The sequence below is a fragment of the Pseudonaja textilis genome, chromosome 1, assembly GCF_049901715.1.
Source record: "Pseudonaja textilis isolate UNSWEBS1 chromosome 1, rPseTex1.2, whole genome shotgun sequence".
NCBI lineage: Eukaryota > Metazoa > Chordata > Lepidosauria > Squamata > Elapidae > Pseudonaja > Pseudonaja textilis.
This window is the reverse complement of record NC_141990.1, coordinates 324,740,646-324,762,603: the sequence shown is the minus strand read 5'-3', so window position 1 is coordinate 324,762,603 and position 21,958 is coordinate 324,740,646. Positions and strand designations below refer to the sequence as shown.

General features: G+C 42.9%; 1 protein-coding gene across 11 annotated transcripts in view; it reads right to left on the bottom strand.

The window, feature by feature from the left end:
- The window catches only part of PIP5K1C (phosphatidylinositol-4-phosphate 5-kinase type 1 gamma), a 62,322-nt gene extending 44,685 nt beyond the window's left edge, over positions 1-17,637 (bottom strand). For 7 of the 11 annotated variants that reach the window (XM_087922710.1, XM_087922712.1, XM_087922711.1 and 4 more), the window contains exon 1: positions 17,348-17,623. In XM_087922710.1, the coding sequence (XP_087778836.1) occupies positions 17,348-17,465 (118 nt within the window). In that variant the 5' untranslated portion in view covers positions 17,466-17,623. Of the gene's footprint in view, positions 1-16,649; positions 16,696-17,347 lie in introns of those variants that run through there. The other 4 variants (XM_026699064.2, XM_087922716.1, XM_026699063.2 and 1 more) reach the window with 3 other exon arrangements.
- Positions 17,638-21,958: the final 4,321 nt, after the last annotated feature.

The window sequence follows — 21,958 nt, the reverse complement described above, 5'->3', positions numbered from 1 at the left end:
TCCCCAGTGACTGCGGGAACCAGCTAGGAAGGTTGCAAATGGTAATCACAGGGTTAAAGCTGCACCATTTTTAATGCACACACCCACACCCACTCAAACAAAATCTCCATCACAACAGTCACTCAGACCTCCATCTTGACTGTTATGACCACACCTTTGCAGATACCTCTGTTAAATGCCGGTGTGATTCTAAGCCATGATTTAAAATGGTGAACCACCTCACTGCCCTTTAGAGAGAAAAGTGGTGCATGCTAAAAATAGTCAATTAACAGATGACATTTCATCATCCCCTATGTTTATTTTGCTCCTCCTTCAGGATGTCTGCAGCCCATGCAAGTTATACAAGGCAACCATTGTTATGCGCTATCTTTTCATTTAGCTTCCTGTAATAAGAGAATAACTTAGCCTGCCTCTGATTGACAAAAGCTCCTTGTTGACAACTCCATGGGGTCTTTAATTCCCAGCCAAGAATTCTATTTGATTTTTGCTGTAATGATCAAGGCAAGAAGGAAGTCATACAGGAAGCTGGATTCCACATGCGGCAAGTTTTTCCTGGCATATGAAGAAGCAGCGCACAATAACACAGCTACAAGGAAACAAGAGAGTAGTCCTCAGCTGCAGGATATTCACAGCAGTACGTTGTGAAGATGAGAAACTTTTCAAGGGATAATAAGGCCTTCCGCCATTGCTACAGGAAGGATCCAGGGGAAAATGTGCTAGCTAAGCTTTTTTCCTGTACCACTTCCAGAGCTCCGGATTAGCAGCAACATTGAGGCTAATTAACCCAAGCAGCTTAACTTGCAAGTAATAAAGTTCCTGAGCCAAGCATAGCCCAGGTAGGTGAGCCCTAAAGCCCCAGAAGGGCCTAATCAGCTATTTTGAGGGGAAAGAAAAACAGCAACAAGAATTTCTGCATGTTTCTCTTTCAAGAGCCAACACTCCAGTCCAATTTGAAAGAACGCAGGTTTGTTTGTTTTTTAAAAGTAAAATTCTCCATTGAGTATCTGCCTGGGAGTGGCCAGAAAACCTGGGGGAATGGGGGTACTTATCTCCTTAAGGCAAGAGTCTTCAAACTTGACAGCTTTAAGACTTGTGGACTTCAACTCCCAGAATTCCTGAGCTAACATGACCAGAGGAGGAATTCTGGGAGTTGAAGTCCACAAGTCTTAAAGCTGTCAAGTTTGAAGACTCTTGCCTTAAGGTCATTTATGGCCTAGTTTTTTGTTGTTGTTGTTTTTTTGGGGGGGGAAAGCAGGTACTAATTTTGGGCCCGCCAGGCAATGCTGTACAGGTACTCCTCAACTTACGACTACAATTGAGCCCAAAATTTATGTTGCTAAGCGAACCATTTCTTAAGTGAATTTCCCCCATTTTACAATCTTTCTTGCTACAGTGGTTAAGTGAATCACTGCAATTGTTAGGGTTAGTAACACGGTTGTTAAATGAATCTGACTTCCCCGTTGACTTTTCTTATAAGAAGGTCAGAAAAGGGGTCACGTGACCTCGGGAAGCTTCAACCGTCCTAAATATGAGTCAGTCGCCAAACATCCGAATTTTGATCACACGAACATGGGAATGGTGCAACGACCGTAAGTGTGAAATATGGCCATGGGTCACATTTTTCGGTGCCACTGTAACTTTGAACGGTCACTAAACAAACTGTTGTAACTCGAGGAACACCTGTAAATTACCTCCAGGATGACAGGCCCTTGCCTGGGCCCCAGGCCAATCAGCAGAGCCAGGTTTCAAGGCCTTTAGGAAGGCCAAAAGGATGGGGGCAGATCTCACCTGAGTGGGGTAAAGATCAGCTGAAGCATGGAACCAACTTCTCCAGCAGCAGTTCTGCGGGACTCGTGCCGACACCCCTTAGAGACTCTGCCTTTTATAGCCACGGTCCCTATTGTCACGCGCCCCGCTGCAACTTGGGGAGGAGACAAGATGAAAGTCCAGCGAACCAGACGAGCTGGAAGCACAGCGGCTGCTGCGGTAGAACTGGTTTGTTGCCTAACTTTGATTACATCCTGATTAATGCATACAGGCCAGTTTCTCAATAGAGTAATTTATTAATTTATGAATAATGAAATAGGACGTGCATAATGGTAAGAATTTCGGGGAGACTGAAGTGCCCTCAGCTGCACTTGGGATTATAAACTAAAGGCAAAGAAGATAGAAATCATGGCACGAAGAGAAGCCCTTCACAAAAACTTATTCATCTTAGTAGGCCAATCTGATACTGCAGAAGTGAATGCATGAATAAGAAGCCTTTATCTCAAATTAAGACACTGTAAGCCTTGATGAACTGAAATCAATGCCGGGGCTGATTTAGGCTAACTTGTGCTTGGCAGAATTATGTATTGTCCCAGGAAGGTTGACATCTTTTCCCACTGTAGTCCTTGAGTGACAGCAGTTCATTTAGTGATTGTTCAAAGTTACAATGGCACTGAAAAAAGAGACTTATGACCATTTTTCATATTTATGACCATTGCAGCAACCCCACGGTTGGCAACTGACTCATATTTATGACCATTGCAGTGTCCTGGGGCCCTGAGGTCTCCTTTTGCAACCTTCTGACAAACAAAGTCAATGGGGAAGCCGGATTCACTTAACAACCGTGTTACTAACTTAAGAACAGCAGTGACAACCATTGCAAGGAAAATCGTAAAATGGAACCAAACTCAACTTAACATAAATGTTGAGTTCAAGTGGGGTCGTAAGCCGAGGACTGCCTGTACTTGGGAGAACTTTCAGTGGAAGGGGATAGAAAAAGGAGATCAAATAAATACAGCTCCTACAAAACACACAGACACATTACTCGTAGAGAGTAATTACAATGCCAATAAGTCAGGTTTAAGAAAGCAGTAATAGGGCTGACCTGACCGAAGCCATTTTGACTGCTTCAGTGTTGGAGCTGAGAGATGGGGGGCGGGACGGCAGGATTTGAGATACTTGGGACTTTGCAGCCAAAATAAAACACTTTCTCTTGGGAACCAAGGACATTCTCACACCTGGTCAGAGGAAAGAGAAGTGATGTCACCAGACAGAGCCGCGATTGGACCACGTGACGGATTGTTTGGGGAAAGTGGAAAACTTACTTTTGATTAGGAACTTTCAAAGTCGGTTTTCACCAGATCTGTGCCTTTATCTCCAATAAAGCTATTCTTTGATAAATCTACCTGCCTCGGAGTTTTGCTTGCCATGAGTCTATTACTTGAAACCCAGACAAGGGCATTCATAAAAGGGAAAAAAGAGAGGAAAAATAAGATCTGTCCCAGAACAGGTTCAACTGAGCATAGGAAGATTCATTTTTCTCTGCATACCAGGGTCTAACTTGCTCTACTCACAAAGAAAATGCAGAGGAGAGATGGTAATAAGGACCAATGACTGTTCTTCCTATAGAGCTTGGACTGCTAAGGGCACAAACAGCATCATCATATAGTTTTGGAACGATCTGTTCTGTAAACAACATTTTCTCTGCGCCATTGTGTTGTGATCACAAATCCAGGCTGAGGTCAAGACGAAAAGTTTAAATGACGTGAGGGTGCGTTGGAAGAAGAAGGTAGACAGAAAAACCAATTCCTTAGAAAAAGTGTTACCAAGTAGCATAAGGAAAGGCTCCAAATACTGTCATCTGACAGTATTTCAATCTTTAAAATAAGAATGCACAACATTAAGTTTCTGAATACAGGTAATCTTTGATTTACAGCAGTTCACTTAGTGACCATTCAAAGTTACAACGGCATTGAAAAAAGTGACTTAAGGCTGTTTTCCACACTTACAATCACTGCAGCCATCCCCATGGTCACACACAAGCAAAATTCAGACATTTGGCAACTGGCTCATATTTATGACGGTTGCAGGGTCCTGGGATCATGTGATCCCTTTTTGTGACCTTCCGACAAGCGAAGTCAATGGGGAAGCTGGGATTCACTTAACAGCTATGTTACTAACTTCACAACTGCAGTGATTCACTTAACAATTGTGGTAAAATGGGGCAAAGTTGACTTAACTGTCTCGCTTAGTAACAGAAAATTTGGGTTCAATTGTGATCATAAGTTGGGGACCATCGCTACTGAAGCTTAATGTTATGCACTGTTATTTTAAACATTTAGAATCTAAAATGTTTTTCCTGACTTATAATGACTCGTAACATTATTTAGAAACCTTCTTGGGCTCTGAGGTAAGTTTCATGAGAAAATCCTCCTTGGAGTGTAGCTCTCTGAAAGGAACAAAGGATGTAGAGTGGTGATAGAGAACCTGTGGTGACTCGGGGCCTGGCACAAAGGCAACAGAGTCACATAAGTCAGAAGAGTCCCTTTAGCACCTCCAATTTTGCTCTCAATGTCCAGGTTACCTTCAGCTGGAGAACAAACTCTCCCAAGAACAGTCTAGTGGAGGAAATCCAGTCCGAAAACAAAGTGCATACAAACTGTAAATAAAAATCCACCCAAACCACACTGCAGTAATTAACTTGACAGGGCGGGATAAGGAATTGCAGCCTTGAAAGGCCAGCAAAACACACACAATTGGGAAGATGCCAGGAACCCAGATAAGCCTCGACAATACCAGATAATTCACGATTTGCTCTCAACAGTTGGCTGTGTGTAACTCCCCTTTTTAAACAGTGTTCCCAGCTGCAGCTAATGAAGGGAATCAGGGCCCTTTCGTTCCCCGTAAGCCACGCAACTCACGTTGCTCCCTTCTCCGTTCCTCCCTGCATGCCCTAGGATGAAGAGTGGGTGGGCCTGGGTCTTCCTCTGAATTCCCTCCGCCTTGCTCTACTTCTCCCCTGCTCTGCCCAGCCAGACTTTGCCCTTCCCTAGTTTCTTACACAGCCAACAGAACCACACTCCCACTCCCTGTCAGCTGCTCGGCCTCGGAATTCTGACAGGGGCATGACAGAACCTATGACACATGTCAAAGCTGGCATTCCACAGCACTTTGGGTGACGTGCCAGTTTTCACCAATACCCCAAAACAACAACTCTTGAAGACACGCCCATTGTGTTCAATTTTCAGAGGCTGCATGAGAATGGAGTGGGTTATTGCACAGCCTCTGGAAGTCAAGCTCTTATGTGGCCTCCAGACTCTTCGAAAATCACACAAGAATGGGGTGCGCTTTTGCACAGTTTTCAGAGGCTGCAGACGCCACATTAGAGCATTCTCCAAAGTCGCTTCAAAAACAAAGGCCTCCCACAGGACGGAGTTGCCTCAGGTAGGCCATGGGGGCCTGTCAGCAGATAGAGAATGCTGACTGAAGGCAAGCGTCGTGCGGCACATCCTAGAGAATCACACACACAATTGGACTGTATTTTTAAAAATTAGTATGTAAAGAATTATCTTTTGTTCAAGGTGTGTCTGTGTGTGACATGCCAACAAAGCCAGGTTAGGCATTTTCAGTATTATTTGACAAGCAAGTTCACCATCACTGGTATAGATGGCAAAAATGAAGATGTGTTGGGTGAAGTCCAGGCTATGATAAACATGGTGATATAAGAATACAGGTAGTCCTCGACGTACGACCACAATTCAACCCAAAATTTCTGTTGCTAAGCGAGACATTTGTGGTGAGTTTTGTCCCATTTTACGACCTTTCTTGCCACATTTGTTGACTGAATCACTGCCGCTGTTAATTTAGTAACCTGATTGTTAAGTGTTCTCCGTTGACTTTGCTTGTCAGAAGGTCACAGAAGGGAATCACATGACCCTGGGAACCTGCAACCGTCACAAGCATCCCAATTTTGATCATGTGACCATGGGGATGCTGCAACGGCCTTAAGTGTGAAAAATGGTCATAAGTCACTTCTTTCAGTGCCATCGTAACTTTTAAGAGTGGTCACTAAATGAACGGTTGTAAGCTGAGGACTACCCCCACAACTATTGCAGCCTTTCCTCATAGAAAAGTGGCTCTGGTCCATTTATAATCTTAGCTGCCATCCACTGAGCCTTCTCTATTTCCACTACAAGCAACCCTTGATTTACGATAGGTCACTCAGCAATTGGTTGAGATCATGACTAACCTCGTGGGAAGTACAAGTAGTCTTCGATTTACAACAGTTCAGTTAGTGACCATTGCCACTGAAAAAAGGGACTTATTACCATTTTTCTCTCACACTTACAACCTTTGTAGCATCCCCATGGTCACATATCAAAATTCAGATGCTTGGCAATTAATTCCTACTTATGACAGTTCCAGCATCCTGGGGTCACTTGATCCCCTTTTACAACCTTCTGACAAACAAAATCATATTCACTTAACCACCATGATACCAACTTATCAACTGCAGTGATTCATTTCACAACTGCGGCCAGAAAGGTCATAAACCGGGGAAAGACTCACTTAACAATGTCTCATTTAACAACAGAAATGTTGGGCTCACAAATTGTGGTCGTAAGTCGAGGACTGCCTGTACTTATGACCTGGTTCTGAAATTCTGACAGCCAGTCCTTTCCCCAGTCATATGATCACATTTTTTGAAAGCGCCTTTGGTGAGAAAACCAGCATCTACTTCCAGTTTTTGGCAAAACTGGCCCACAGCATACGGCCGCAAAAATGTCACACAATCAAGTGGGTTACACGGTTAACCCATTTTGCGACCCTCTCGACTTACAACTCTGATGGGCAGGCTCCAGTACTGTCATAAGTCAAGGATTCCATGTATATCTATTCTGAGGTGCGACAATCAAAACGGCACATAATTTTCCAGATGTGGATTCCCCACTGATTAATTAATGACACTATGATATTGGCATCTCTTTTACTGCTTATTAGCCCTGTTGTTGGCCTTTTTTCTTTTTCCTGAGGATGCACACAGTTTGGATACCTTTATTGAACTGTTTCGCCATTACTCCACGACCTTTGTCCTCATCACTCATCGCCAACTCTGATCCCATTAGATCCCACCAGCGATCTTCACTCAGCAGGCTATTCCTTATCCTGCTGGACAGCTCCCAGCATTTCGCCAGAACAAGCTTGCTCTGCTTTTCTACACGTCTTGTCTGTTCAGTTTTCCGAAAGTTTTGCTTCATGGTTTTAATGTATTGCATCTGGCAGATATTTTTGGCTCATTCTGGGATGGTTGCTGAGACTGCCCTGACATTTTAAGATGAGAGGTTGACTTAAAAGAGTTACTTTCCCCACCAAGATTGCATGACACTTTATTTTACATTTGATTTCTAATTTCCAATTTAACTTCACGCAGGTCAAATAGGGGGACAGCTAAGGGGGTGTATGTGGCCCAAAGGCTGTATAACACCCAGGTCTACTGCAAAGCATTTCTCATATTCAGTTTCTTTAGAATATAGAAGGAAGATTGCCGATTTAATTCCTTTCTACTGATGTCAAAATGCCCTTCTCAATCAGAGAACATGTAAGAAATCCTTGGAGGTTCTGGGTCAGAGGCAGGCTGAACAACCCTCATGTGATAGTAAAGTAAGTCACAGGCACTCTCTCGCAGCATTAATGAGTCATCTAATCCCATCTTAACATCCACTGCAGAAATCCTTTTACTGGCATAACAACCTTTGCTTCACAAGATTCTAACCAGATCTTCCAAGCCCAAATCTGATCGGCCAGGTGAGAGGAAACCCAACCATTTCCAAAGGAAACTGACCCTGTGGGTCTTCAGAAAGACTTGAGAAACCTGGGTTTTCTGGAAAAAAATAACAAAAAAACCCAGGGGCTGGGGCTGACTGGAAATACTGATGAAACAGCTGAAACAATAATTGAAGCCACTTTTTTTCAAACAAATGTTGCTCCTTTTAATTAGATGATTTTTGACTGAATGACCAAAATTTCAGACTAGTTCATCCATTGGTACTGTAAGCAAGGTGGCGGTTAAGTCGGTCACACCCAATTTTACTTTTTGGTTTCTTTTTAAACCATGGTTGTTAAGCAAATCACTGCAGTTGTTAAGTGAAATGTGCAATTGTTAAACAAATCTGGCTTCCTCCATTGAATTTGCTTGTCAGGAGCAGGTTGGGAAAGTCATAAATAGTGATCACGTGATTCCAGGATGCTGCAATTGTCATAAATATGTGTTTGGTTGCCAAGCACCTAAATTTTGACTATGACTATGGGCATGCTGAGATGGGTATAAGTATGAGAACTTATAAGGTTTTTTTAAAAAATTAGAGTGCTGCTGTAACTTCAAACAATCACTAAATGAATGGTCATAAGTCGAGGACTACCCATATATATATTGCTTTTTGTTGATTAGTTGTGTAAGAGCCAGAGTGGTGCAATGGTTAGAATGAAGTATTGCAGGTTGACTCTGCTCACTGCCAGGAGTTCGATCCTGACCAGCTCAAGGTTAACTCAGCTTTCCGTCCTTCTGAGATCGGTAAAATGAGGACCCAGATTGTTGGGGGCAATAGGCTGACTCTGTAAACCGCTCAGAGAGGGCTGTAAAGTGGTATGTAAGTCTAAGAGCTCTTGCTATACCATCCAGAGTCACAACTATCTGAGTTGGGCAGTCACAGAAACGCAATCCATAAATCAAACTAGAAGAAAGAATGAGAAGGATCACCCATCATGTTATGCCACAGGCCCCCAACCTTTTGTGCACCAGGGACCGGTTTTGTTGAGGGTGCTTTTTCCAGGGACCATGTGTGTATATGTGTGTGTGTATGTGTGTGTGTGTGGTTTCATGTACTGCCTGGATCCCACATGTGCGCAGATGGGGTTCGTTCGCTTGCGCAGCCTGGTTCCTGGAGGGCCATAGACCACTACAGGTCCACAGCCGGGGATTGGGGATCCCTGTTATGCCGTTCTTATTTGTTTATCGAATAAGCTCCAACTGGACAGTCTCACACGATACATTAAGTGAAAACCAAATGAACTCGTATTATAGTTTAGGATAGTAGTGCATGGACACTAACACTGCTGGTAAGCAGGAAGCAAAGTCTAGATCAAAGGAGTCCAGCCTTGGCAATTTTTAAAGTTTGTGGTCTTCAATTTCCAGAATTCCCCAGCCAGCAGCATACAAGTCTTAGACGTTACCAAGGCTGGACACCCCAGGGTCTAGACAAACACCTGAATAGTGAACTGAAGCATACGGTTAAACCTCGGAGGTGCAGAGAGCAAATGAGTAAGTATTCACACATCCACTAAGCTCCCCGTGCCTGGGCAATCAATATTGCGCTTCCCAGGACAAAGCAAAGAAATAGCTGCTCAACATTTTGCCATCTGTGCTTCTGCTGTCTGCCTACTAGGCAGTCTCTTTGTTGGTGGGCCTTAATTACACTCCCTACAGCTGGCACCCAGGTCAGTAAGTGGCAGTGAACATTCGAAACAAAATGGGTGGCATTCTAAGACATCAAAGCGGAGCGCCACCTCCTCACCCCGGGTGACAAACTACCATCCCCAAGCCTCCATCCCACAACCACCTTATAACCCTGCTTTTGGGTTTGGGGGATATCTGTGTGTAGGAGAAATGGTTGCTTGGTTGTTTACCTCACCTGCAGAGTTCTTTAAATAGTTTTTTTTCTCCCCCTTTTGTATCACAAACTGCTCTCTTTCACTGTAGAAAAACTCAAGAGAGCTTGGAAAATTGTAATATCACCAGGTTGGGTTGCTTAACGGATTGAAGACACCCAGATTGAAACAAGCAGCCCCTGAAGAACAGATACAGGCAGTCCTTGACATATGACCACAATTGAGCTGCAAAATTTCTGTGGCTAAGCAAGACATTTAAGTGAATTTTGCTCCATTTTATGACCTTTCTTGCCAGAGTTGTTAAGTGAATCACTGCAGTGGATAAGTTAGTAACCCGGTTGTTAAGTGAACCTGGCTTCCCCATTGACTTTGCTTGTCACAAAAGCTTGCAAAAGCTGATCATGTGACCCCAGGACACTGCAACCGTCATAGATATGAACCAGTTGCCAAGCGTCTGCATTTTGATCGCATGACTACAGGAATGCTGCAACGGTCGTTAAGTGTGGAAAATGGTTATATGTCACTTTCTCAGTGCCTCTGTAACTTTGAATGGTCACTAAATGAACAGTGGTAAGTTGAGGACTACCGGTACTGATTCCCCCGCTCCCAGAGCAGAGCAAGTGTGAGACTAGCCCAAGGTCACTCAACTAGCCTCATGCCTAAGGCAAGACTAAAACTCCCAGGCTCCTGGTTTCTAGCCTGATGCCTGAACCGCTACACCAAACCGGCTCTCTGTAGCCTCACATTACACAGGATTTATTTAGCTTGCCTTGCAAACTTGGCCTAGGTCAAGTCCAAACAAATCACATTATTATCCGGCATAATGTAACATGCAAGCTTGCTGCTCACCACCACCACCACAAGCCTTGATTTTTCCCTGGGATGCAAATACCGTGTCAGTTTGCATTATTCCTAATGCCTTCAAATCTTTCCTTAAAAGCTCATCATTTTTGTGCTAAACCCCGCATGGCTGCGGTGGGAGGGAAGCCCCAATATTGTGTGCATTTGAAGTGAGTAAACCCCTTTAGGGTTCTTTGGGAGATAGATGGCAACCTGGCCTTCTGTTGCCTTGTACCACAGGGTTCATGCCTGGGATTAAACCCACAATGTGTTGGTTTTGTTTTGGCTTACCATAATGGGGAGATCCAACCACTGTGGTTTGGAAATCCAAGTTTATGGTTTTATATTATGTATGAATCAGGCTTCTGCAGCTTAATTCTCTCTGAATCACCGCTCACTTCAGACTGCATGCCAAGCTTCGACTTATATGAACTGGGATTTAGAAGTCAAAATATGTTTCGGAGCTTCCCTCCGGCTTTCACAGCTGCACCTCTCATCCAGCACTCTTTGCTTGAAGCCAGAGCAAAAAGCAAACAAAGGTTTACCGATTCTGACATTGCACCGAAGCAGAACGAACTTAAATCGTGACCTGCAAGCTCACTTTAAATCACAGTATTATACAAGCTGTGCTTTGTGCTCACTTCAGTTCAAACCTTTATGGTTTCTCAGTTCAAATTCCATTCCAAACTATAGTTTGCCTCTGTGATTTGATGTAGTACGGGTAGCCTTTGACTTACAATTCATTCAGTGGCCATTCAAAGTTACAACGGCACTGAAAAAAGTGATTTATGATTGCTTTTTACACTTACAATTGTTGCAGCATCTCCATGGTCACATGATCATAATTCACTTGCTGACTCATATTTATGACGGATGCAGTATCCTGGGGTCGGGAGCACCTTTTGTGATCTTCTGACAAGCAAAGACAATAGGGAAAGCCAGATTCCCTTAACAACAGTGTTACTAACTTAACAACTGCAGTGATTCACTTAGCATCGATGGCAAGAAAGGTCGTAAAATAGGGCAAAACTCACTTAACATCTTTCTCACTTCATAACATAAACTTTGGGTTCCATTGTGGTTATAAGTTGAGGACGTCTTGTATTTGACTTGGGCTATGAACTTATAAACACAGTGGAGCCCAAAATATATGTTGTTAAGTGAGACATTTGTTCAGTGAGTTTGGGACACAGCAACGGTGATAAATAAGAACCAGTGGCCAAGCATCTGAATTTTGATCATGTGTAAAACAGTCATGAGTTACTTTTTTCAGTGCCGTTGTAACTTTGATCGGTCACTAAATGAATTGTTCTAGGTTGAGGACTACCTGTATACAGTCCCACAAATTTGACAAGTTTGGCAGCAACAATGAAACCCCTGGCCACTTTTTCTATAAAGCCCCCTTCCCAACTATTCCTCTAACACTTCCTCCTTCTTATCCCATATTCCCCCTCCTTCATCTCAGCACCCTTTACTCAGGATTAGGAGGGTTCTGCATGTATCTCACCCGCACCCCCCAACCTGCTTCTCACCTGAGCCACGCTGCAGCCAAAGCAAAGTGCGCTGTTCAAAATGGCTATATGCAGCTTTCTCTTTCTCTCTCCACAACACACAAACCCAATGTTGCTTCCAGAAGGAAGAGAACAAAACCAGCCATTCTATCACAGTCTTTCTCACAAAAAATGCTGAAGCAGCCCGGTCACCAGATTAACAGAATCCATAGCTACGAAGCTTGTGCTTGTAGCTTTTTATATAACTGTATGGTAGGGTGTTTTTTTTTTAATTAAATGTGTACATTGGCAATCCAAATTATGCATAGAAAGAAAGCCAAACATAACCACCAACTGCCCTCCCTTCCAATGAAACAGGAATCAGCAAATATGCATGGAGGCCAATAAACTGTTTCCATCTCTCGTTTCCCATAAATATTCTTTATTTTTATAACATTCTGACACTGTGAGGCTGAGGGAGAAAACAAAAGCTCTGCAAGGTATGAGGGGCTACTTTAGTTTTCAGAAAAGTGGGCAAGATTGGAGAATGTGGACCATCATCCAAATTTTACCAGGTATTGCCAAAGCACTGCTGGGAATAGCTTGGCAATCATAAGGACTAGAATCTTAATGTTTTAAGCAAACCAGGATTTTCAAAAAATTAAATCAGCCCTCAGCTGAACTGTAACCTTAATGGCCACTTATACAATCAGATGTTTACAAGAGTCAGGATCCTGTGGGTAACTGGAATATCAGGAAAGATTTGGTGATCGGTCCAAGTAGGCGCAAAACAAACTCTATGTTGAAAACTAGACGAATCACGCTCTCAGTTTCCTTCTAAGAAAGCTTTACAGTGAATCCTGGACTTACGACTACAGTTGAGCCCAACATTTCTGTTGCTAAGTGAAATAGTTATTAAGTGAATTTTGCCCCATTTGATGATCTTTCTTGCCTCAGTTGTTAAGTGAATCACGAGAGATGTTAGGTTAGTATAGTGGTTGTTAAATGAATCTAGCTTCCCTATTGACTCTACTTGTCAGACATTGCCAAAAGGTGATCACCTGGTCCCAGGACACTGCAACCATCATAAATACATTATGAACGAGTTACCAAGCATCTAAATTTTGATCACATGACCATGGGAATACTGCAATGGTCACAAGTGTGAAAAATGGTCACCAGTCACTTTTTTCAGTGATGTAACTTCAAACTGTCACTAAATGAACTGTGGTAAGTCAAGGACTACTGGCATTTCTCACAAGTTAATAGCTTGCAAAACATTTTACTCTCTAAAGCCTGAGATTTGGGGGGGTGGGAGGGGGGCTAGAAATGGAATGGGCCAGTAAAAGAGACACTGATTTATTGTTTTTCTCCTTTGCCGGACCACTGCATTTCTAATAGGACTCTTTCTGCAACCAGGATAGGCTAGTAAAGGAGACACCGTGTACCAAGATAAGGGAGGATTTTTATCACATGGCACTTTAAAACCCTTGTACAATCCAGCCACAATAATAACAGTTCAGCCAAGCTCTCATTCCTTTGCATACTGATGAGATTTTTAAAATCTCTTCTAGTAATGCACCTGCCACAAATGATTTAAGAGACATCATTCCCACAGCCTGCCCAGTACCCCCCCACCCCGTGACCAAGCCAACAGCAACCCACATTGACCACTGCATGGGCTGGGGAGGGGTAAAACTGCTTGTGTGAAAAGCAAGCCTGTTCATTATGTCTTGTACCTTACTTGAAATCCACATCAAGAGCAATCACTGACTCTTTAAACTTCACTCCCAGCTGTATTAAATATACATGAGACAAATATGCAATGTGCAACAAGCTTTACAGAACCCAGTAAAAGACACCGGAGACAACTTAACAACATGCAGCAATTATGTCGAGACTGTTGGTAAATGTGCTTTAAAACCTACTTGTTATTTACACACACACACACACAAACCCATAATGCCCAATTTACAATAATGACATTACAGTTGTTAATATACCAACATCAGAGTTCATATTTCAGATTAAACCTGAAGTTTAGTTAAGGTATTAGTCTACATCCTAAAGACTTCGTTTCAAGATTGAAGTATGGTTAAGGGTGTGTTTCTTAACCTTGACAACTTTAGGATGTATGGACTTCAACTCCCAGAATTCCCCAGCCAGCAATGCTGTTTCAGCAATGAGAAACACTGGGTTAAAAGTATTAGTTAATATTTTTATTAGTTAGTCTTGACAATGGAGCTTACTGGGAGACTGGTGCAATCATTCTCTCAGTCTACCTCACACTGGTCCGTGGCTGTGGGGAAAGACAAGAGGAGGAATATATATGCCACCTTGAGATCCAAAATTGAGGCATAAATTTAACAAGCTTAAGTTATTTACAAAAATAATAAAGGCGGGGTTTGAAAAATGTAAAATGAACAACTAAGTAAACCAGAACAAAACAAACTACATTATGGCTTAGTATAATGCAGTGAACCCTAATCTATGACTAAGGATATCAAGCATAACCTACAGGTGCAGACAGACCATTACAAATTCTACCAACACAAGCAAAATATTCACAGTCATGCCACATTCCCATCATCCAAAATTCAATGTTGCCTTTAAGACTGTGAATTCAAATTTTGTCATGAATCTTTAAGGCGAGAGTAATGAGGACATTCCTGAATGCAGACAGGAGTCTGGCAACATATGCACAAATTAACCCATCTAGGATAAATTGCAACCCTTGGTACCTTATCATCAGGAACACACTGTGAATCCCAGCTTCACCCACACGCATGCATTGGAGGGGGAAACAACCTTGATTTATCCAGGCTCTTTATCACATGCTGGGGGCACAGCAAATGACTCATGTTTTTTTTTTAAAAAGGGTAGATTTTAAATCTTTACACAGAGTTTTTAATTGTGAGAGGGGGAGGTGAAATTTCCTGTACCATCAACAGTATTCTGAAATAAATGCATTGCTGTAATAGAAAAACGATTAAAAATTACTTTCCCTTCCAACAAAAGACTTCCTTTTTAAAAAAAAGGAAGTTTAAAAAGTCACCGACTTTGGTTGAACTGAATGTGAAACCAACTGGAAAGCAAAAGATGCTGCACATCTTAAATTCTCACCAGATTAGTTTTAACTAACTTGTATGCTGAAATATCTGAAGTATCTGAATTCTAGTATGGTGGCATGACAACATCCCCTGGGGTAGAGGAAAGAAAGAACAAGCTGTGTTCTCAATTTTAAAAAGAAAAGTCTAAAAAGATAAACATCCTTGGGAGAAACATCCTTGGGAGGATATGGTGAAAGATCCTATTTAAACAAAGGATTTTTCTGGAAGGGGGATGAAAAATACAGTTGATTAATACGTGAGGGTCAGAGTGATGATGGGGGCTGGATTATATCCAGATTATATCCATACTATGTCATATTCTTTTCATGCTTGTAAGAGTCTCCTATACACCTTCCCAGAAACAATATTGGTTGCAGCTGACCAATTTTCTCGTTTCTGCCTCCATCCTGATGACAAAACTGTCCTCTTTTCAACTCAGAAAACTGCATAATAAGCCCCTTTCCACACAATCTCTAGTTCCCACTAGACTTTCATCACTCCTATCTTCTCATTCATCCCTCTTCCTCTAAAATTACTTTCAGCCTCTCCTTAAAATCCCCGATTTCTGCCAAACAATCTTAAATATTTCCCACCCAGCTTTTCTCCTGCAAATCTGCCTGCTACATCCTATTGTAAATGTCCTTATCCTCAACTTTTCATTCTTATACATCAACAGCATTAACTCAAGTTACTCTTGGGGTCGCCATTCTGATTTTTTTTCCCATTCCACACCCAATTATCTCATCCAATGAACTTATGTACTGTAAATCTGCATTAACCTTTTATGCTCTTCTCTGGTCATTCTACAATGTACTGCTTCCATAAACTATACAGGTAGTCTTTGACTTACTACAAAGTTACAATGGCACTGAACAAAGTGACTTATGACCATTTTTCACACTTACAAACCTTTGCAGCGTCCCTCTGGTCACGTAATCAAAATTCTGCCACTTGGCAACTGACTCATATTTATGACAGTTGCAATGTCCTGGGGTCGACTTACGACCACAATTGAGTCCAAAATTTCTATTGTTAAGTGAAACATTTGTTAACTGAGTTTTGCCCCATTTTAACACCTTTCTTGCTCAGTTATGAAGTGAATCACCACAGTTGATAATTTAGGAACCCAGTTGTTAACTGAATCTGACTTCCCCATTGCCTTTGCTTGTCCAAAGGTCGCAAAAGGGAATCACATAACCTTGGGACACAGCAACAGTCATAAATATGAACCAGTGGTCAAGCATCTGAATTTCAAATACATGATTATAGGGATGCTACAAAGATCATAACTGAAAAATGGTCATAAAGTCAGATTTTTCAGTGCCGTTGCAACTTAAATGGTCACTAAATGAATTGTTGTAAGTCGAGGGCTACTTGTCCTAACAGCTGACCAATAACCTGCATTAATAAATGGCATTTTATTAAATTATCCTTAGGATAATGCCTCCCCAATATTCCTGTATATACTGTATATATTCATCCCAACATCAAGGAAAACAGGGCTACATTTAAACCTTCATTTCTAATTCAAGTCAAGGACAAGGGTAGTCCTCAACATACACCATAATTGAGCCCAACATTTATGTAGCCAGAAACGAGACATTTGTTAAGTGATTCTGTGGCCCATTTGGCGACTTTTCTTGCTACAGTTGTTAAGTGAATCGTCACAGTTGTTCATTTAGTAACCTGGCTGTTAAGTGAATCTGGCTTCCCCCATCAACTTCGCTGGTCAGAAGGTCTGAAAAGGTGTTCACTAAATCTGGGGAGAACACCGTACCTGTCACAAATATGAACCAATGGTCAAGCATCCAAATCCTGCTGATGTGATTACGAGGATGCTGCCATGGTCACTTTTTCCAGTGACGTAACTTCAAATGGTCACTGAATGAACTGTTGTAAGTCGAGGACTCCTTATCAGTTATCAATAACCCAGTTTTTCCCACCCCAACCACCATCCTTCAGCAGAATACCCATAAACCCAAATTGTGCCATCAGCGCCTCTGCTGACAAACAACCCGAGATCCCCGACCCCCACCCCCAACCTCGACCGAGCCACGGTCTCCTCCTCCAGTGAACGGGAGCGAACAAACCAGGATTAGCCTCAAGAGCCCCGCGATGATGCCGCAACCCCCCTCCAGACGCGGTTTTGCCCTCAAGGATCAGGATTAAAACCGGGCAAAATCGTGGGAGGAAATGATCGGCCTCCCTCCCTTCCCAAGCCGCCCGCCCCGGGGCTCCTGAAGGGCTCTCGGTATCCTCGGATGGCACTTCCACCCCGAAGCGGGTGGGGGAAGCAAGCCCGGACCGGGAGGGCGATCAGGTGCGGCCGGGCAGCCAAGCGCATCGCGGGTGGGAAAGGACGGTTTCCCCGGACGATAATGGAGGAGGAGGAGTCCCCCCCTGCACCCCCTGCTGGCGCGAGGAGGAGACCCCGTGGGCTCCCTCCTCAGGACCGGGGCGCCTCACTCCGCTCACCTCCTCCTGCAGCCGAGTCCGGCGGCGCACCCCAACCGCCCGCTTCGGGGGTGACGGCTCCGGCTCCCGCCTCGGCTCCTCCAGTGGAGCCCGTCTCGTCGGACGCCTCCAGGTCCATAGTTGGCGGAGACCCGCGCCCACCTCGCCTCAGCCCGCGACCCGCCGCCGCTTCAGCTAAGCCAGAAGAAGAAGAAGAGAGGGGGCGGGGAAGAGAGAGAGAGAGAGAGAGAGGGAGAGACCGGGCGAGAGACGACTCGGCAGCAACGCGCAGGCGCCAGCTCGGCGGCCGGACCGCGAGGTCGGAGGGCTAGAGCGCCCCCGCCAAGGGAGCGGAAGCGGAGGCTATGACTTGTTCGGCCATCCCCTCCAACGATAGGTTCCGGCCTGGTTTTGGAAACGTTAGGAAGCTTAGGCTGGGAAAGGGACGCTCTGGGAAGCTAGCGCTTTTCTATTGAGCACGTGGTGCACAGTTGCTTAGGGCCAGAAGGATAGTTTGGAGTCGAGGAACGTCCGGGGGGGAGGAAAGGGAGGGGAGAGAGGTTGCATTTTCTCCCCCAGTTTGAGGCTGCGAGCATGTTGTGGGGTGCAGTTGTTTAATCATGATTGGTGGCGCAAGCCACGGTCGACTGGTTTTGCTAACAGCTATAAATCATGGTCTATTGTGCAACATATGTGAACTTAAACCAATCAGCTGAGGGTTCAGCGGGATGTTCAAACGAGGATTGTATTAAGATTTCATTTTGTGTCCTCACCTTGTTTCAACTTTCCCTATTTACTTGGGCTACTTTTTGAGGATAAAGCTAGAATCTGCCAATTCAAGTATTTATTTTTTTAATAATTTTAAAAAATATGTTTAAAAAATAATTGTAAACTGGAAAAGTTGGAGAACTGTGTTAATGTATGGTGACAAAAAAATCGGGAGGATTCTGATGATAAAGATACTGCCCAGTGTCATTGTGAATTGGGCAGTTTGCAGTGTATATTAAATATAAGAGTCTTCCTAATTTTTTGCTACAATAGACTAACACGGCACTCCCTCTACAACTCAGAACACTCAATTTTTTCTTTGCAAACCAAGAACTCTGCCCAATATTTATTGATTTTTATTGATCATTTAAAATTGTACAGCTGCTTGCTTATGGACCATTCTAGCAGCTGATAGTGTATTTGTGGTGGGAAAAATAATTTTTCCTCCCTATCTTTTGGAAGTGACCAGACGCAAATCCAGCCCCTGATTTTGCTAATCCTATCAAGACCCAAACTGACCCAGATAAAGCCCCCACCCCCCAACCTAATCCCATCTAAACCAAAGAATAGAAGTCTCCTCACCAGTTCATTGCAAAAGCCAGTCTGGTGGTTAAAGCACTGGGCTAGAAACCAGGAGAGTGAATTCTAGATGACCTTGAGCCAGTCACAACCTCTCAACCCTTGGAAGCACGCAATGGCAAACCACTTTTGAAATGTTGCCAAGAAAACTGCAGGGACTTTGGTAGATAGACCCTAGGAATCACAAAGGCATACCAGCTCAAGTAGAATCCCAGGGCAGTCCTAGGAAGAAAATTACAACATATTAACAAGCTGAGAATCCCCAACAGCCTTTCCTTAATCAGGGACATCCTCTCTCTCTCTCTCTCTCTCTCTCTCTCTCTCTCTCTCTCTCTCTTTCACACACACAAACACACACTCTCCCTCCCTCTCAACATTCCATCTCTTCCCCACAGAACTGACCAAGTAAATCAGATCCTTAAGATTGCTTCAACTCTTATGTAAAAAAAACCCCTTGGTTTCCCATTGTTTGGCCATAAGGAACATCCCTAAGGGATCATTGTAATAAATGGGGTTCCTTTTTTTTCTGTTGTACACTGATCTTCTGAATATTTCACAAAAGATTGAAAATTCACCCTTTGGAACATCTTATACGTAAAGTAAGATTTGCAACCACCTTCCTATCTTTCTGCAAGAGCCTGGCACTGCTGGTTGGCCTGGGGTCCCAATGCAGAATATGGCTGGTGGACTGATGGCAGACTCCACCTCCCATCCCCTTGTTCTCCATCCATTCAGGGGTGGGATTCAAATTTTTTAACAACCAGTTCTGTGGGCATGGCTTACTTGGTGGGCGTGGTTTGTGGTCATATTACTGGGTGGCTGTGGCTTGATGGTCATGTAATTGGCAGGGCAGGGCCAACTCAATATCGCTCACATCGAGGCACGCATCTCCTCGCCTGGCCTCTCATGACTGTGGGGATGCTGCAACAGTCCTAAGTGTGAAAATGGTCATGTCACTTTTTTCAGTGTCATTGTAACTTTGAATGGTCACTCCACACAAGCAAAGTACCAGCAAAGGAGGGGGAAAAAAAACTCCAGAGAAGTTCCTGCGACAGGAAGTCTAGTCCTGCCAAGATTTTAATAAGGGTTAACGGAGAGGCAGTTTCTGTAAGCAACACCAGAATGTTTCCTTCCTGCCTTCCTTACAGGATTAGGCCAGTAATTTCTTCTAACAACCAGTTCTCCGAACTGTTTAGAATGTTAACAACCGGTTCTAGCGAATACGAAGTGGTAGAATCCCACCCCTGCATCCATACATCTTTTTTGTTATCATATCAATGTATTCTCATTGTGTCATTGTACATTGTTTATCTTATTATTCTATTATTTTACTTCTGTTTACATTCTTTTTATTTTCTTCCTTTTTATTGCTGTAAACCACCTAGAGTAGCCCTATGGTGAGATAGATGGCAAATTTCAATCAGTCAATCAAAATAGAGCTGGAGGGCACCTTGGAGGTCTTCTAGTCCAACCCCTTGCTCAAGCAGAAGACCCTATACAATTTGAGACAAGTGGCTGCCCAGTCTCTTCTTAAAAACCTCCAGTAATGAAGCATCCAGAACTTCTGTTTAATAAACTTTATTTAACAAATAAAATAAATACATAATAAAATGAAATGCTACGTTAAAACCATTAAAAAAGATCGTTGTGCCATGCAAAGAAAAGAACTCTTAGCCATACATACAAATATATTTACTGCAGAATAATTCTAGGGAATTGCTTCTTGAGAAAAAACACCTTTGGGAGAACTTGCTTTACGTTTAATTCTCTACTAGCAGTTTGAAAATATGCAAATGCAAGTAGATTAATAAATACCATTTTGATGGGAAGGTAACAGCGTTCTGTGAGCCTTTGGCATATAGCCAGGTTGGCCACATGACCATGGAAAATGTCTTTGGATAACACTGGCTCCCTGGGTGGACACAATATTGAGATATGAATAAAAGTATTACAGAACTTCCAAAGTATCTTAAATTCCTCCTTTTAGTCCGATTAAAAGCTACACATTTCGTAACCACTCCTGGAAAGATTTTAGCATGCCAGCTGTTTATGTATTTGAAGCTACTGCAGCAAAATATTCCCGGTTTTACAGAAATATTAAGCTTTCCTTTGTACAGCTTGGAAAGAGTGACACCTTCTGGTGGATATCACTCTCTGGATCTTTTTATTATTATTAATTTGTATAGCTTTATTAGAGTTTTTAAACTACAAAAATTAAAGCTACCCGAAATGAAGAGAAAAAAAGGGAAAAGAAAGGGAAAAGTCAAAGCAAAAAAAAAGAAAGAAAGGAAAAAGAAATACAAAGAAATAACTTCCAACTTTCTTTTACAACAGTTCCATGTATCTGCCATTCTTAAATGGAAGAAGAAAGAGTGGGGGGTAATACAAGAAATTCTTTTTTATGTAACCTGAATATCCTAATTCTTGTACTGAATATGACCTTTTACACGATTTAAATGGCGCCCCAGATGCCTGGAAACTTGGAGAGGTGGCAAAAGAGGAGAAGGGGCCATATAAATTCCAATTCCAAAAGAAACTTTCTGGGAATCTCTTCTTAGCTACGTTCTCAGAGACGAGGGGAAAATAACATGTTTGCTTCTGCGTATTGGCGAAATCTACATCCGACTAAGGGGAGGGGTTCTAAAGGATATCAGACCCTGCTTTGAATGTTATTTGCTTTCTTTCAGTTTTCAAAAGTTCATTCTTATCGTCTGAATGGAGGACAGTATGGTCCTTACAGATATATAAGTACAGGTAGTCCTCAACTTACAACAGTTTCTTTAGTGACTGTTCAAAGTTACAATGGCACTGAAAAAAGTGATTTATGATCATTTTTCACACTTATGACAGTTGCAGCATCCTATGGTCACGTGATCAAAATTCAGATAGCAATAGCACTTAGACTTATATATCACTTCATAGTGCTTTACAGCTCTCACCAAGCGGTTTACAGAGTCAGCATATTGCCACCAATAATCGGGGTCCTCATTTTACTGACTTTGTAAGGATGGAAGGCTGACTCAACCTTGAGCCGGTGAGAATTGAACTGCTGAACTGCTGGCATCCATCAGTCAGCAGAAGTAGCCTGAAGTACTGTATTGTAACCACTGTACCAGCACCATGGCTCTTAGATGCTTGGCAGCTGATTCATATTTATGACGGTTGAAATGTCCCAGGGACATGGGGTCATCTTTTGCAAGTTTCTGACAAGCAAAGGCAACAGGGAAGCCAGATTTACTTAATGACTGTGTAACTAACGTAACTAACTTAACAAACGCAGGGATT